Below are 18,971 nucleotides of genomic sequence, written 5' to 3' on the forward strand. Positions count from 1 at the left end.
GTGGCGGTGATTAGAATTCCGGTGATTGAGTGCGCGGGTAAGGGAGTGAGGTGGAACCTGACGTGTCTGTGACAGTACCCCCCCTCCCACGGCCCGCTCCTGAGGGCCGAGGACCCCGACGTCGTGGTGGTCGTCCTCGAGGTCGTGGGGCAGGTCTGTCCGGGTGGTTGGTGTGGAAAGTCTGTAACAGAGTAGGATCAAGGATATCATTCTTAGGGACCCATGAGCGTTCTTCGGGACCGTAGCCTTCCCAATCCACCAGATATTCTAACAGACCACCACGGCGCCGGGAGTCCAGGATCTCTCGAACCTCGTAGGCAGTCCCATCGTCCAGGATGAGTGGAAGGGGGGGCTCGACGGCTGCCACGTCAGGTTCTGTGGAAGGAAGAACAGAAGGGTGGTGAGGTTTTAGGAGTGACACATGGAAGGTTGGATGAATTCTTTTATATTGTGCAGGAAGTTGTAACCGGTAGGTGACGGGGTTGATCTGTCGGAGGATGGTGAATGGGCCAATGAAGCGGGGACTCAGCTTCTTGCAGGGCAGGCGCATCCTGATGTCTCTGGTGGACAGCCAGACCTTCTGCCCCGGTTGGTAGTTAGGAGCGTGGGAGCGCCGAAGGTCGGCTGTCATCCTGCGCCTGCGCAGGGCTCTCTGCAGCTGGTGATGAGCTGAGTCCCATACCCTCTCGCTCTCCCGGAACCAGTAGTCGACCGCTGGCACGTTGGAGGGTTCCCCGTCCCAGGGGAACAGTGGGGGCTGGAAGCCGAGCACGCATTGAAAAGGTGTTAATCCTGTTGTAGCTTGACGGAGGGAGTTCTGGGCGTACTCGGCCCAGCCCAGGTACTGGTTCCAGGAGTCCTGGTGGCCATGACAGAAGGTACGCAGGAAGCGCCCAATCTCCTGGATCTTCCGTTCCGTCTGCCCGTTCGACTGAGGATGGTATCCAGACGATAGGCTGACGGTCACACCCAGGAGGGAGAAGAACGCCTTCCAGACTCGAGAGATGAATTGGGGTCCTCTATCAGAGACTATGTCTTCGGGGATTCCATAATGACGGAAGACATGGTTGAACATTAATTCTGCTGTGGCCATGGCAGTGGGTAGACCTTCCAGGGGGATCAGACGGCAGGCTTTGGAGAAACGGTCTACGACTACTAGAATACAGGTGTGACCATCAGATTCTGGGAGGTCGGTAACGAAGTCTACTCCCAGGTGTGACCAGGGTCTCTCAGGAACGGGCAGAGGATTGAGCTTGCCGGTTGGAAGATGGCGTGGGCTCTTGGAGATGGCGCACTCCCTGCAGCCCTGCACGTACCTTCTGACGTCGCTGGCCATGTTTGGCCACCAGAAGCGCTGTTTGAGCAGCGAGAGGGTCTCATTGACCCCCGGGTGACCAGTGCCAAGTGATGAGTGTACGGAGTGCAGGAGTGGAGTGCGTCGTGTCCTGGTGATGTAGCGCAAGCCTGGGGGACAACCCGGCGGAGTGCGTGAGGAGGCATTGGAGGAGGGTAAGGTCTCTTCCGACCATTCGATGGGGCTCATGAAGAGAGACTCGGGCAGGATAGTTTCAGGGTCATCATTCTTCTCCTCGGGAGCGTGGAGACGTGAGAGAGCATCGGCCTTGAGGTTCTTTGATCCAGGGCGGTATGAGATGGTGAAATTAAATCTTGAGAAGAACATTGCCCATCTGGCTTGACGTGGGTTGAGTCGTTTGGCAGCTTTCAGATACTCAAGGTTTTTATGGTCAGTAAGAACTTGGAAAGGGTGGTTAGCTCCCTCCAACCAATGCCTCCACTCCTCAAGGGCGAGCTTGACAGCCAGGAGTTCACTTCCGCCGGGTTGAGCTTGCGGGAGAAGAAGGCGCATGGATGGAGCCTACTTGGATTCCCCTGCTGCTGAGAGAGGACCGCTCCCACTCCGGTGGTGGAGGCGTCCACCTCCACGACGAATGGTAATTCTGGATTGGGGTGGACGAGGAGGGGAGCGGTGGTGAAGGCTTTCTTGAGGGTCTCAAAAGCTTCAGAGGCAGGTTGGGACCAGGACAGAGACTTGGGCTGTTTACGGAGCAGGTTGGTGAGTGGGCTGACGATGGTGCTGTAGTTTTTGATGAAGCGACGGTAGAAATTGGAGAAGCCGAGGAAACGTTGGAGTTCTTTAATGGTAGTGGGAGTTGGCCAGTTCTGGATGGCGGAAACCTTCCCCTCGTCCATCCTGATGCCACTGTGGTCAATCACATATCCCAGGAAGTGGACAGAGGACTGATGGAAGGAACACTTCTCTGCTTTTAGAAAGAGTTGGAACTGCCGTAAGTGCTTGAGGACCTCCGCAACGTGGTGGCGATGTTCGGCCAAGCTCCGGGAGTAGATGAGGATGTCATCAATATACACCAGAACGAACTTGTGGAGGAACTCCCGGAGCACCTCATGGATGAAATCCTGGAATACGGAGGGGGCGTTGACCAGGCCATACGGCATCACAAGATATTCATAGTGGCCGGTGGGCGTGACGAAGGCGGTCTTCCACTCGTCCCCCTCGCGTATCCGGATGAGGTTATACGCGCTGCGGAGGTCCAGCTTGGTGAACACAGTGGCACCGCGGAGATGTTCCAGGGCCGCTGGGACGAGGGGAAGTGGATACCTAAACTTCACGGTAATCTTGTTCAGTGAGCGATAATCGATACAGGGCCGCAAGCCTCCGTCCTTCTTGGCCACGAAGAAGAAGCTTGAAGCAGCAGGGGAAGTAGACGGGCGGATGTATCCTTGGTTAAGGGCCTCTTGAATATATTCCTCCATGGCCTTCTCCTCCGGTACTGATAGGGGGTAAATGCGTCCCCTAGGCACTGGCTCACCCGGTAACAGATCGATGGCGCAGTCCCATGGCCGGTGTGGAGGAAGCTTGGAGGCGCGTTGCGGGCAGAAGACGTCACTGAAGGGGGCGTAGTCGGGTGGAACATCGACGGAGCGTTTTTCCACAGGACTTTCGATGGAGGTAGTGTTCACGGAGATATTCTTGGAGAGAGGAGATCTTGGAACAGGAAGTTCTGGGAAACAGCTGGAGAAGCAGTGGTCGCCCCACTTCAGGACTTCGCCCGTGCTCCAGGAGATGGTGGGATTGTGGAGTTCCAACCACGGGCGCCCTAGAACCACGTCAGCGGTGGATTCCTCCAGAACCAGCAGATGGATGGTCTCAGAGTGGAAGATACCCACTTGCAGTAGAAGAGGACCAGTGACGCGACGAACCATCTTTCGGCTTAGGGGTTTGCCCGTGATGGAGTGGACCTGGTAGTTAACCGGAGAAGGCGAGGTCTTGAGCCCGAGGTGTCGACAGAGGGCGCCGGAGATGAAGTTTCCTGCTGACCCTGAATCGAGGAGCGCCACCACTGGAACGGAAGCATTAGCAGCAGTAAGGTTTACGATAGTAGTGAGTGGTTTCATCTTTTGGATTGAAGGAATGATAGCACTCACCACAGGTCGAGGAGGACGGGTTGGGCATGTGGAGATGACATGCCCAGGGGATCCACAGTACAAGCAAAGATTCAGGGTCAGCCTTCTCCGCCTTTCTGCTGGAGACAAACGTGAGTTATCCACTAGCATGGGTTCGGTGGCTGGTTCTGGAGAGCTGACGGGTTCGGACCGACGGAGGAGGGTGGTGGTCAGTGGTTGGCCCTGGTGCTCAAGGAGACACGACTGCATACGAGAACCCACACGGATGGCGAGTTGGATGAATTGTTCGAGTCCCATGGAGTCCTCGTATGCAGCGAGATGCAACCGCACATTAGGCTCCAAACCTTGTCGAAAGGTGGTGATGAGGGCTTGTTCATTCCAGCCGCTGGTTGCGGCGAGCGTTCTGAACTGCAAGGCATAATCGTTAACAGTCTGGTTTCCTTGTTTTAAATTGTACAGTTTCTCACCAGTAGAAGAGTCAGCCAAAGGTCTTCCGAAGACTTCTCTGAAGTGGGAGACGAACGCTGGATAGGATTTAACGACAGAGCCTTTTTGAGTCCAGAGGGAATCCGCCCATTGAAGGGCCTTACCTTGCAGTTGGGAGATTATGAACGCTATCTTCGCCGTTTCGGTGGGATAGAGGTGCGGCTGCATCTCCAGGACCAACTCACACTGAAGAAGGAATCCGCTGCAATCCTCCGCCGATCCTGAGTAGGGCGCTGGTTTGGCCATGGGACTGGCGGTGTAAACAGGTGAAGCAGCGGTGACAGTGGATGCGGAAGTGGCAGCGGTGAGGGGTCCTGGCGATGGTGACTGTGGTTGAGGGGTGAGTGCTCGTCGCAAAGCGTCCACGAGCTCTTGAAATGGGTCATGATGGCTCATGCTGATGTAAGGCTGTTAGGGTCCGGTCTTCTGTTACAACAGAGACACCGGAAGCAGAGATAAAAGCAGTTGGGTTGTTTATTGAGACAATCAGCAGAGCAAACAGGTAAGTGAATGGTGATAACGAAAGTCTTGGAGGTGAATGAGAGGTAATACTGTCCTTATTCTTTATATTGCAGGTGATGGTGGAAGGAGACGCTGGAGATGGTTGACAGGAACACTCACACACACAAGCAGGTAGGAACACGAGGAGTACTGGAGACAATGGAGACGAAGGAGATGATGCATACAGGTAAAGATCGTTTAGAGAGTCCTTGTGGTAAGTGAACAACGGGGTGTATCACGAACGAGACCGGACAATGTGTGTGTGTGAGTGTGGGGTTCTTATAGTGAGGCTGATGACTGTGGTGATGAGCTGCAGGTGGCGGTGATTAGAATTCCGGTGATTGAGTGCGCGGGTAAGGGAGTGAGGTGGAACCTGACGTGTCTGTGACATTAAGCACCTCTGTCCCTTCTTTACTGAGCCTAATTAAAACTTTTGGAATTTTTTTCAGGTTATAAAGTGAATGAGTCCAAAATCCATGATCTTATTTCTTAAAGAATCAGAGCGTCTTACACCTCCCATCCAGTCCCCCTTTAAAAATGCTCAGAAAAGTTTTAGATATCTTGGTATTAATATTACCCCAGACCTAAACAATTTGGTTTCCTGTAATTATAATTATATAACTAAATTAATCATTGAATCAATCAATAAATGGTCATCTTTACCAATTTCTCAGATTGGACATATCAGTATATTAAAAATGAATGTTCTCCTGAAATTTGTATACTTATTTCAATCAATTCCCCACCCCCTCCACATAATTTTTTCAGTAATATGAGGAAGATTTTCACAAATTTCATCTGGGCGAATCAGCATCCTAGGCTGAGGCTCTCTATTTTGCATTTACCATATGAAAGGGGAGGGTTGCAGTTGCCTAATCTTAAGTGGTATTACTGGGCAGCTCAATTTAGAGCAGCAATGTTTTGGTTTACAAATGAAAATACTACCCCTTGGTTGCAGATTGAGGCGAATACAACTGCTCCTTTACCACTAAATTTGTATTTGTACTCCGCTCCCCTGCCCAAATTGAAAAAAGCCACTTCTAATCCTTTTGTTAAAAATACTATCGCGGTATGGTATGAAGTGTTTAAGCATCTTGGAGAGATTCCACAATTATTACAGTTTACCCCTATTTGGGGAAGCACTTCTTTTACACTAGGAACGCATGATGCTGGTTTTAAAATTTGGGCTATTGAATAAGGTGGTAGATTTATTCAACAATAAAGCTATGCTCAGTTTTCAGGATTTAAGACAAAAGTACCTAAAACTATTTTTTTTTCATATCTTCAAATGAGGAATTTTATTAATAAAGCACAGAATCACTCTCCTACCTTAACGGATCTGTCCCCTTTAGAAAAAAATAAATTAAAAAAATACTTTAAACCACCTTAAGTGTGGTAAGCAAATTTCCATGTTTTACAGACTAATCTCCACTAACTGCAGGGAAAATACAGACAACAAGCGTTTGGCTTGGTGCCAAGACAAATGAGAATATAACTGAGGATGAATGGCAGAGTATCTGTCTTAAGGCCCAGACAGTTAATACAAGGTTTAAACCTATACAATACAAGTGGATTATGAGAGTGTACATAACTCCAGAATTACTATATAAATTTAATCCAAATATTCCAAATCAATGTATAAAATGCAACCTAGAGATAGGAACATTATACCATTGCTTATGGAAGTGTCCTCAAGTTCAAAATATTTGGGAAAAGGGTTTTAGACTTTTTATCACTGGTTTTGAAACAAAATGTTCCTAAATGTCCTAAAATTTGTATACTAAATATTGTCCCAGTAACTTGCACTTTATCCAGTTCTGGTAAGAAAATGTTGATTTTCTGTTTATTACAAGCAAAACTCACAGTAGCACATCATTGGAAAAATATAGAAAGCCTTAGTTTTAAGCAATGGTTACAGGAATTGTCTAACTGTTTGGCTTTGGAAAAACGTACATATATTGTCAAAGTATAGAATCCTTTTATGGAATTTTTGAAGGAAACCGATCCTAATAGTCTGTTTCCTGTGTAACCTGGCTTAACGTGCATCATGTGTTATGATATTAATGTACCATTATATTGAATTTTTTTATTATTATTTTATTTTATTTTATTTTATTTTATTTTATTTTTTTGTGTGTGTTTGTTTATGGTGGTAATGTTTCAAAATCAATAAAGACAGTGTTGAAAAAAAAAATATATATATATTTACTAACCTGTCTTGATATAAATTAAATAAAAATGTAAAGCAATATTAAATGTTATTATTTTTTTCCCCCATTGAAATTCACAAAAGTAGAAAAATACAGTTTTAAAGATTCACACAAATCTTTTTCATACAATTCCTACTGTCATAACTTTGTGAAGAAAAGAAAATGATAAAATAAAAGCGATCCATACAATCTGTGTGACAAAATCTTCTGAAGCCATATTATGTTAGCTTTCAGCGGGTGTTTCTCTGGACAAATAACAGCACATTGGTTTGGAACAACATGAATATGAGTATATTATGGCAGAATTTTCATTTTTGGGGAACTATTCCAAACATGAGTGACATCATGTTTGTTGCTCATGTATAATCTATTAATCTTGTTTTAAGTTTGGATATATATTTTTTTATTGAGGACATCAAAGTAAATGCATTTCTGTGTAATTCTAAGAAATGAGGCCAGAAAGTGGTGTTGTCCTTGAATGAGACAGCTGAAGTTCTTTTAAGTCTCTCATCTTGGCTGTAGTCACATTATGGTGCTGAGCTGTCCTTTCAGATTAAATCCTCAACAAAGAGGATACAGACCTCCTGAGTGAGGTCAGAGCGCGGCTTAATGACTTTGAGAGGACTGTCACAAGAACACTCTGAAAGTGGCAGAGGTTGCATACACAAGAGAAGACTTTGAGATGTTCTTTTGAGACCTATCACTGCATGTCTGACAGAAACCCCTTTAACACAAAGTCTTTACTGTTAAATCACTGATTGTGTGTGAACAGGACCTTTTCAAAAATACCTGTAAATCAGCTGTGGCAATTTTCTGGTATGAGAGGTTGTAATTTACCATTAACTTGCCATTTTGATGCTATATGTGATCAAAGCATAAGATTACCAGTATGAGCATGTATGAGTTCAGAACAAGCTGCCATGAGAAATTTGCTTATTATAAATTATAAAGGGCCAATTATAAAGCTCTGTCGGAGGTGTTTACAGTAAGCTCCGCTGCGTTTAATTTTTCTGTAAACATGCACTAGACAAACTCAGACCGTTGTGACGTCTGACCACACTCAAGACCGTGCCTTCTATTCATCAACACTGTGGCTCTGTGGTTACTACTGCATACTATGATAACTGCATATTATTGCAGCATTATAGCAACTATTAACTCTTCCTTTCCTTGCTACCATTTACCAGTGGCAGGATTTTAAATTATATTCACAAAACTTTCATGGACCCCAGAATATTTTGTTGAATTAATATGTAAACAGTCAATATATCAAAAGAAAGAACGGAATGTCTGATTTAAAAAAAAAAAAAAGTTTGTTTAATTTTATAGAAAAAAAAAAAAAAAAACATTTTTTAAACAAAAAGCTGAGCTATTTGTATTTTTGTCAGACTTTATCTGGATCAGATTCAGAATGATGATCAAAACTCTTTTCATTCTGTAACATTAGGAAGGTTTTATTTATATGCTGTTTCATGCCTGATGGTCGTGTTAGCATACATGTGTGCCATAGATATATACACTAGATGTCACCTTGGGGTTCTAAGCATGCAGCAAAACCGCCGCCATCTTGGAACAGGGGTCTTGTCATAGGAAGTAGCTAGGTAACGCTGCTATCTCCGCCTATACTTTGAATTCATGGACAATGCTGGACTTTTGTGCTGCGTATGGATGTTCAAACGAAAGAAATCTAAAAAACATTTCACAAGTGAAAATGTGTTTTATGATATTGAATGTTACGAAATTATATTTCTGGTTACGTTGGTTTGTTTCAGTCCTTGGTTAACGAGCGCAGCTAATCCATGCTAGTTACTAGGGATGCAACAATACAGTTAGCCCACGGTTCAATACATACCTCGGTTTTTTAACCACGGTTTTCGGTTTGGTTCGGTTCTGATGGCTTGACACATAAGAGTGTTTTTTGTTTGTTATTCTATGTGTAGGCAATAGGAACAGTAAGAGGTTAAGAAGAAAAAATAAAAACGATTTATTGCAATACTCCTTTATTTTACTTAAAAGCAAAGAAAAGTCCACCAGTTCCTAGTGTATTGTATAATAGAAAATAATTTAGCCAATTCGTACACTGTTGCATGCCTTTTCATAGAGGTTGGGAATTATCTCGGTGCTGAAAAAAGTGCGACTGCAAGACAGTAGTCTGTAACGCTGATCGAGTGTTTTTATAAGATGACAAAAGCCCACATCTCCAATCACCAAAAACGGCTGCAAATCTTTGGCAATGAACACCCCCATTGTCTTTGTTATTTTATGTGTCTCTCGGAACCAGTTGGGTATGTATGCTGGAAGGATTCAGCGAGGGACTGTAGGAACTGTTGTTTTTTGGAGGACTTTATTACCTGCTCTGCTATCCTGCCTTCAGACAGTGATATTGCTGGGTGATGGCACCGCAGATGTGCAGTCATGTTGGAAGTGTTTCCATTTGAGTAGGCTACACGTGTAAAACAATGCTTGCAGACAGTCTTTACTGTCTATTTTTTACGTTTTTTTCTTCCTCGGCATTATACTCAACGGCAAAACCGAAACCGGTGCTTCCTCGTACTGTAACCTCACTTCACTGCCGCTCACAATGTTAAAGTGTGGAATAATGGTTCAGCGCCCCCTAACTTTAGAGCATAGTGATTGAATATTTACTTGTGGGGAGGAGTTTCCTCATCTCAGCTCGTAGACTTACAGGCACACACAAACAGTCAATTCAGGGAAATAAAACGCACATAAATTATTTAAACGTAAAACCGAGAAAAAAAATGCAATTCACAAGCGCGTATTGAACCGTGGATGCCATACCGAATGGTTCAATATTATATTGAGAATTGTGGCATCCCTACTAGTTACCCATTAGTTTTTGACAGTTAGGAGAACCGCAGTAGGGGTAAAATCTTTGCGTGGCAGGGGCAGCTGCCACTGAGACCTGCCACTCGACCTGTGACTGCTATATGCTCCTGCCCCATGACCTGCCACCGTTGCCACTCGACCTGTCACAGATATACGCGCCTGTCATTCGACTTGCCACGGATAAACGCACCTGTCAGTCGACCTGCCACGGCTATACCCGCCTGCCCCACGACCTGTATGCGGTCACGCCATCTATGTTTAAAATGTATTGCACGTCTACATGAGGTTGCGTGGTAGGTGTTAAGTGTTGGTAGAAATATTTTTAAAATTCATAAAAAATAAATAAAATGAAACAGACTTGACCTGATTCTTGTTATACATGTTCCCAATTAAGTACCACTGTGGTGACTATCATGTTGTTTTACTGTTTTATTTTTTAATAATTATATGTCAAAGTCATAGACTACCTCGCTATACAGACATATTTTAAAAATTCATAAAAATAGGAAATCAAATTGTTTTCTACACACTCCACCTGACTCTTGTTCTACATCTCCCCAAGTACCACTGTGGTGATTTTCATGTTGTTTATCTTCATGTTTTATTCTTTAATAATTATATGTAAGTAGCAATTTGAAGTTTACTCAAGTGGAAGAATGTAACTAATAAACTTAGGCCAACTAGCACTATGCATTATATTTTTAAAAAGTAGATTATCTTAATATCAAAACCTTACATTTTCTCTGGACTCGACCGTTGGAACGAACCCAAAAAACAAAAAAAAACTAGAAAATTGCATTCATGATGATTTATGGTGATTTTATTTCCGTTAGACCTTTGCCTACATTGACGCTGATGCATTAAAGAGGAGGGGCTCCCCTGTTCTAAGATGGCGGCTCTGTTGACGCATTCGTTCCAATGAACTGCCGTAGCCAAGGCGACATCTAGTGTATATATCTATGCATGTGTGCAAGCAAAGATTCTATTGTTTGTTTCTGCTTCTTCTTTGCTTGTTTTTGAATCCAGCGTTTCTGTACTATTTCAGAAGATGCATAATAATGCCCCCTACAGTATAATTTTGAAAACATGGCTTGCCAGAAAAATTCCATCAAATGGTGGAAAAAGTTAAGATCAAAAATACGTTTTATGTGATCATCCCCTTATGCCTGTTACTTTTTACCGGGTAATGTGTGAAAGGGGTTCATTACATGCATACACTTCTTTTTTTGGTAATAATACTAATGTGTCTAAGACTTTGTCACAGTACTGTAGGTGCCATGTGATTTTGAAAAAAAAAAACAAAAAAAAAAAACAAAACTCCTCAAGATATAGCATTCAAGAAAATTTCAAATTTATTGCCAAAAATATCATGAGGTGTAGCCTTCAAGAAACAGATAAAAACATACTTTGAATACATTTTAATGTACATATCTTAATCATTATTTTCACTATTAAATATACTTTCCAAGTTAAATTCATCATTATTTATTCATAAACCATTCAAAATTTAGAAAGTTGCACCACATGATGTTTTCAGTCTGAACTAAACTTGCCTTGTCATAAAAACATGGAAACCCAACGTGTGTGCGTGTGTGTGTGGAGCCCGATCACACGAAAATGCGTATCAATAATAGGTGTGCAATGTTGTGGAATGTATACGCCAAAATAAGTTTTGGCATGCATATGGTACGCAGTTTTTCACGTGCATATGATATGCATCTTGTGACTGTATAGTGACTGTACCTTCAGAACATCTTCATCTGTGGAGCTGCAGTCAGCAAATTCAGAGACATCTGTTACAGAACCATCCTGTTCCACAGCAATGGTTCGTACAGCCACCGTAACCCTCTTACCAGTCAGCACGGCAGTGTTCAACAGCTCGGTGTCCTACACGGGACAGAGATCAAAGTTAAATTTTAGATCTTGATACTGAGCTAAGCTTCAACTTTAGCAGTGGAGGTCAGAGATTTAAAAGGTTTGTCAGAGATTTAACAACTACAAATGAAGGTCAGAGATTTAACAAGATACAGTAACACTGCAAGCTAGTGATGAATTTAATGTAATAATATCAGCGCCTTTTTAAACACATTTTATACATAAAAATAGTATGTTCAGGGACACAAAAGCGGATTTTAGGTTGGAATAGACTGTGTCAATCTATTTAGATAATCTAGGCCAGAGATGCACTATACCTGGACTGATATAACTTTATGTAATCAATGTCATTTGTGAAAAGCGAAGACGGATTATTTTATGGGACAAAACCCCATTTTCAAATATTTTCTATACAGTGAATGGGAAGCAACAGCTTAGTAGGGCAAACCTCTGAACTTTAAAGATCCTGACAGATGCAAAATGCCTGCTTACATAAATGAAACAGGTTTTCAGGAAACAAAGGTCAATTAGCTTTACACAATTCAATAAAAATCAATTTTGTTTTACTAAAAATTAAATAAGGATTTGCCATTACTATTAGTTTGATCAAACAGTACTGTTTTTTCATGAATTAAAGTATAATTTTAAAAAAAGCAAATGACATTTACATTCTATTTGAATAAGCATTTCATGAGTTCTTTAGTTGCAAGGGCCTTAGTGAGAATGTCCTCTTAGCTTCTCTATGTGCTATTACTAAAAACAAAACAAATACAAAAACAAGATCCCTTACAAAAAAAGAAGTGCAGTATACTTTAAATGGTTAGTTCACCCAAAAAATAATTCTCGTCATTAAGTACTCACCCTCATGTCGTTCCAAACTCGTAAGACCTTTGTTTGTCTTTGGAACACAAATTAAGATATTTTTATATCTGATCCACACATAGGCACCACCGTTATTGCACCTTTTGAGGTCCAGAAAGATACTAGAGACATTGTTAAAAAACTGTTGACGTGACTGCAGTGGTTCAACCTTAATATTATGAAGCAATGTTGTTGCTGCCTATGTGTGGATCAGATACCCTTGGATTTCATCAAAAATATCTTAAAGGGATAGTTCACCCAAAAATCTTATTCAGTCTTATAATGCGAGTGAATGGGAACACAATCAATAAGAGTCGAAAAACTTGCATAGACAAATCCTAATTAAACCCTGTGGCTCGTGACGACACATTGATGTCCTAAGACATGAAACAATCGGTTTGTGTGAGAAACCGAACAGTATTTATATAATTTTTTACCTCTAATACACCACTATGTCCAACTGCGTTCAGCACTCGGTTAGTGAGGTCTGATCGCGCTCTGACAACAGAAGTAATTTCTAGCACTCATTGAAGTATAATCGTGAGACATCACTGCCGTTGTCAGAGCGCATTCAGACCTCACTAACCAAGTGCTGAACGCAGTTGGACATAGTGGTGTATTAGAGGTATATAATGATATAAATACTGTTCAGTTTCTCAAACAAACCGATCGTTTCATGTCTTAGGACATCAATGTGTCGTCACAAGCCGCAGGGTTTAATTTAGATTTTAGAAGTTTTTTTTTTTTACTGTTATTGATTTTGTTCCCATTCACTCGCATTATAAGACTGACAGACCGCAATGGTTGGAGTTAAAAATCATCACTTGTGTTCTACTGAAGAAACAAAGTCACCTACATCTTGGATGCGCTGGGGGTAAGCAAATAAACATCAAATTTTCATTTTTGGGTGATCTATCCCTTTAATGTGTGTTCCGAAGACAAACGAATGTCTTAGGGGTTTAGGACGACATGAAGGTGAGTACTTAATGACAGAAATTTATTTTTTGATTGAACTAAACCTTTAAGTTCATTTTAAGCAGTATAATTGTCACAGTTATGTTCAGTTCATTTTAGTTTTTATGGACATTCAGTTTGTTTTCATATGTCACATGTATTCCTTTCCTCATTTTTTCCGCCACCTTTTAGTTGTCATGGAGATTCATTTGATCATCACAGGTGATCCTTATTAGTTTCCTCATTCACCCTGTATTTAAGTTGATCTTAAGATGATCTTAAGTTCATCTTCATCTTCTTTAGAGCTACCTTTGAGAGAATAACAGACCACATTAAAGGAAAAGAACATTGATTCTATTAATGTTGCCCCGATGAGGGGCAACAAACTATTTTTGGAGGGAGGAACCATTTTGTTTTTCAAAGCGGCAGAGACTTGGAGCTGTACGTGGAGGAGTTCCTTAACATCTGCCATCAAGCCACCTGCGATGACATCTGTCTAATGGAGGGATTTTGGTGCGGTCTGGACGAAGATCTCCGCTTTGTCATGCCCCATGGTGATCCCTGCTGGACCCTAGTAAGCTACATCAACTTTGTGCTGTGGACGAATGGATCCGCGTTCACAGTGGCAGCTTCCGCCCGCCGCTAGCACAGAGCCTGCGATGACAGTGCCCACTAAAGCCCCGGAGCCAAAGTTCTCATGTGAGTCTGACCAGGGGTGTGAGCCGGCAACAGCCATCCTGGTGGGGATATTAATGGAGTTCGACACTGGGGAAGGTTGGCTTATAGACTGGAATTCAGAGGTACTGCTTCCCACCCTGCCCCTGACCATAATCTTCCTCTCTCACATCCACCATTGAGCACTGCCAGTTCTGCCAGTTTGCCTCAGCTATCTTCTGCAGCCCCTTGTCTTCCCCTGTGTTAACTGGCAGTAAGGTGAAGTCTCAGTGTCTGCACTCACCAGCATCGGCAGATCAAGTGGATCCTGTGGCTCAACCTCAGGCCTCTGATCCTCTTGTACCACCTTGGACTGTTGACCGGTTGGCTTCACCTTGTCTCCTACCACCCTCGGCTCCACCAGAGACCCTCGACCATGAAGCTGCACCAGGCTCCCTTGTCCTGTCGGCTCCTCCTTGGTCAGTCGTCACCCTTGCACCACGGACTTCCGAGCCTCACGCTGCGCTTCGGCTCTCCACCCTTACGGCTGCAGTGGGATCCTCCTTCCTCTGACTTCAAAGCGGCAACTTAGAAGAACTCGATGCTGCAACAGAAACTATTGTCTCTCTCTTTTCCAGCACATTAGATGCAGTCGCTCCTTTTACGTCTAAAGAAGATTAAGGAAACTAATCCAATGCCGTGGTATGATGAGCACACTCGGGCTCTAAAACGAGCTGTGAGAAAAGCTGAACGTAGTTGAAAGAAAACAAAACTAGAAGTTTTTCGCCTTTCGTGGAAAGAAAAAATTATTGAGTACAAAACGGCTATAAGAAATGCTAGATCTACTTATTTTTCAAATCTCTTAATAGAAAACAAACATAATCCTAGGTATTTATTTGATACAGTGGCTAAATTAACTAGAAACAGAGATTCAACCGCTGACGTTTCAAAAGAGCACAGCAGTAATGACTTTATGAACTTCTTTACTTGCAAGATTGACAATATTAGAGAGAAAATTATAAACATGCAACCGTCTACAGTTTCGCTTCAGACAGTGCACTGTAGTGTCCCTGAGGTAAAACTAGAATCATTCGTCGCTATAGGAGAGGAAGAATTATCTAAACTTATCAAATCATCAAAATCAACAACATGTATGTTAGACCCAATGCCGACTAAACTACTGAAAGAAATGCTTCCAGAGGTCGTAGGTCCACTTCTTGATATAATTAATTCACCTTTAACACTAGGATATGTGCCAAAAACTTTTAAGAATGCTATTATTAAACCTCAACTAGATCTGAGAGATTTAGTAAATTACAGGCCAATCTCGAATCTACCTTTTCTGTCAAAGGTTCAACACAACTGTGTTCCTTTTTAGAAAGAAATAATATCTGTGAGGATTTCCAGTCAGGATTTAGACCATACCATAGCACGGAGACTGCTCTCGTTAGAGTTACAAACGATCTACTCTTATCATCCGATCGTGGCTGTATTTCTCCATTAGTGTTATTAGATCTCAGTGCTGCTTTTGACACTATCGATCACTACATTCTTTAAAAAAAACTATATTGGCATTAGTGGAATTGCTTTGGCATGGTTCAAATCTTACTTATCTGACCGTTATCAATCTGTAGTAGTTAATGAAGAGCTGTCGTATCGATCACAAGTTCAATATGGAGTACCACAAGGCTCAGTACTAGGACCGTTGCTTTTCACTCTGTACATGCTGGAGAGATAATTAGGAAGCATGGTGTTAGTTTTCACTGCTACGCTGACGATACTCAGCTCTATATTTCCTCGCGCCCTGACGAAACCTACAAATTCACAAAACTAACAGAATGCATAGCTGACATTAAAAACTGGATGACAAGAAATTTCTTATTATTAAATTCAGGAAAAACTGATATCCTAATCTTTGGACGAAAAACTTCCTCACAAAAAAACCTTGAATACTCTCTAACACTTGACGGGTGCTCCATTAAACCTTCGTCCTCAGTTTGGAACCTGGGTGTGCTCTTTGATACCAATCTTTCATTTGAAAGTCATGTTTCTAGTATCTGTAAAATCACTTTCTTCCATCTAAAAAACATATCTAAATTACGCCACATTACGACACAATGACAAATGCGGAACAGTTGGCTCATGCATTCATGACCTCAAGACTAGATTACTGTAACGCTCTACTGGGTGGTTGTTCTACTCGGCTTTTAAACAGACTACAGTTGGTCCAAAATGCGGCAGCTAGAGTTCTTACTAGAACCAGAAAGTATGACCATATTAGCCCAGTTCTGTCAACATTACATTGGCTCCCTATTAAACATCGTATAGATTTTAAAATCTTGCTACTTACTTATAAAGCTCTAAATGGTTTAGCTCCCCAGTATCTAAGCGAGCTCTTGGTGCATTATAGTCCTTCACGTTTATTGCGATCTCAGAATTCAGGCCAGTTCATAATACCCAGAATATCAAAATCAACTGAAGGCGGCAGATCCTTTTCCTATTTAGCACCTAAACTCTGGAACAATCTTCCTAGCATTGTTCGGGAAGCAGACACACTCTGTCAGTTTAAATCTAGACTAAAAACACATCTCTTTGCTCTTGCATACACATAACACATTATCAATACATTAACATTTTTCAAATCCGTTAAAGGATTGTTACGCTGCAATAATTAGGTCGGCCAGAACCGAGAACATTTCTTATAACACTAGATATACCTGTACATCAGAATAAGAATGGCATCTACGCTAATATCAATCTCTCTGCTTATCCTGAGGTTTGCCGGGTGCTGGATCCAGGCCGTATCCAGATCAGATGGAGAACCTGTGTCTGGACCTGACTACAACGTAGCCCAGGAGCCAATGGGCCTACAGATCCAGTTCTGGCTGCATCTATAATTCAGATTTTTAATCTCCGTATCCGCTTACATATATTTATATATAATCTATTTTTAATCTCTATAATAAAAATGTATAATTCAGATTTTGATCTCCATATCCATTTACATATATTATATATATCTTCCAAGGGTTTTTTTCCCTCCTAGGACTTTTTACCCAGTGCTAGCATGCTGGGTTTTTCTCCTAGGGTTTTTTTTTCCACCCCTGGGAGTCAACCGACATTGGCTTACTGTAGCTCCATCTTGTATATGTTACATATTACCACGCCTGCTTGTACAGCTTATTTTTAAACACTTCTCTTTTTTCTGTGCTTCTAATATGTAAAGCTGCTTTGAAACAATAACCAATTGTAAAAAGCGCTATATAAATAAATTTGACTTGACTTGACTTGACTTCCTCGCCTAGGTCCACAGTCACACTGACTCCGCTTCAGGTCTCGGGAGCTCTGACGTCACCTCGGGTGTTCGTCACCACGGCTTTGTCAAGGCCTTCAGTTCCAGCAGCGCCACTCGATCCTATCAGCTCTCCATCATCGCCTTGGGATCCCCTGAGATCAGCTCAGTCTCCGTTGGTCGTCCTGCATCTCTCATTTATTCTGTTTTTGTCATGGCGCGAGGTCACGCCTACTTGGAAGGGCCATTATGTCACAGTCATGTTCAGTTCATTTTAGTTTTCATGGACATTTAGTTTGTTTTAATATGTCACATGTCTTCCTTTGTACAGTTTTCCCGCCACCTTTTAGTTGTCATGGAGATTCATTTGATCATCACAGGTGTTCCTTATTAGTTCCCTCTTTCACCCTGTATTTAAGTTGCTTCATTTGCACTCTTCATTTGTCTGGTATTGCTTGTGTTATGTCACTCCGTTATGCTTTTGGATTATCTTTGAGTGTTCGATTTTTGTTTTCATCTTCATTGGAGCTACCCATGACAATAATATGTCGTATACTAATATCACTGTAGTATTATTTGTAAGTTTACCATTTAAGTACTTCTCAGGACTAAACTGACCATTCGCAAAGACCCATCCCCTTTAGTTACTGTTGCTACGTCCAACAAGCCAAACTCCTGGCGAAGGGTCAACTGACCCACATAGTCATAAAATACACATAAAAATACAAATATAAACGTTTTTCTGTATTGCAACTATTATCTGTGAACTATACTACAAGTAAAATTATAAGTATAATGTTACTGTTTACTAGTGCAACGTATTCTGATTGGGCTGATCAAACTGGCGACAGCTGAGATGGGAGGTGGTAAGTGAGGTTTACCAGCACAACTCTTGCCAGCTGTGCTCCGTTACACTACCTATATACTTCTAGCACATGTCTGAGTTTTTGAAAGTACTGTAAATTGACCTTTTAAAAAACTCCTATTTAAGTAGTTATTTTTAATAAAAATATACCTTTTATATAAAATATACTCCTCTCTACACTACCAGATTTATATCTTTTCCTATTTGACTTTAAGTTTTGTGATGACATTTAAAACTATATCTTCTGGTAATGGCTTATAATAAAATCCCATTCAATCAAGTCTGTTGTTGTTCTTCCATTTATATCTGCCAAATTAATGATTTGTTTAATTCACCAACAATTTACTATTTAATCTATTCCAACTCAAAGCTGACTTGTTACTATAAACTTAAACAAATAACATTTATCACCTGAACACAGTATGTAAATCATGCTGGAGTACTATCTCAAAGCAGCCAAAATGTGTGAAAAAGTACAGGCTACTCTACAGGCTACTCTACACTACTCTATAGGTGTAACGAGGCTGGACTCAGGATTGGATCCATGTGCAAGCTTTATTAAAGCAGAGTTCGTAGTTAAACAGGCATACAGTAAACAGTAGCAAACAGGTATGGCAGAAAGCAGGCAGAATCATGATCGTTGAACAGGCAGGGAATCGGGACAGGCAGATATCATTCATAAAACCAGGAAACGATAAACAGTCCAAAAGGTCCAAGGGGCAGGCAGCAAGAATCATACACGGGGAACAGACAGGATCAGAAACAGGCAGGCAGGCAGACAGGGTAAATAACGCTTGGAAATGCTACAGAGTAAACAAGACCTCGCAATGAGGTAGTGTGTGAGTGAGTCTTAAATAGTCCAGAGAATGTGCTTAGCTGTATGGGTGATTGGTGTGGAGTGTGCATGTGACTGGCAGGGAGGATTATGGGAATTGGAGTCCGGAATGAACGGGAACGTGACAATAGGCTACTCTACAAATAC

The 18,971-nt window shown here is 42.1% G+C and overlaps 1 protein-coding gene across 1 annotated transcript in view; it reads right to left on the minus strand.

Moving 5' to 3' along the window:
- Positions 1-18,971, minus strand: part of LOC137026575 (transmembrane protein 132D) — an 81,952-nt gene that overhangs the window by 14,429 nt on the left and 48,552 nt on the right. Inside the window, exon 5 of the mRNA XM_067393963.1 lies at positions 11,232-11,375. Coding sequence (XP_067250064.1) covers positions 11,232-11,375 — 144 coding nt within the window. The remainder of the gene's footprint in view (positions 1-11,231; positions 11,376-18,971) is intronic.

The sequence above is a fragment of the Chanodichthys erythropterus genome, chromosome 9 (assembly GCF_024489055.1).
Source record: "Chanodichthys erythropterus isolate Z2021 chromosome 9, ASM2448905v1, whole genome shotgun sequence".
Taxonomy (NCBI): Eukaryota; Metazoa; Chordata; class Actinopteri; order Cypriniformes; family Xenocyprididae; genus Chanodichthys; species Chanodichthys erythropterus.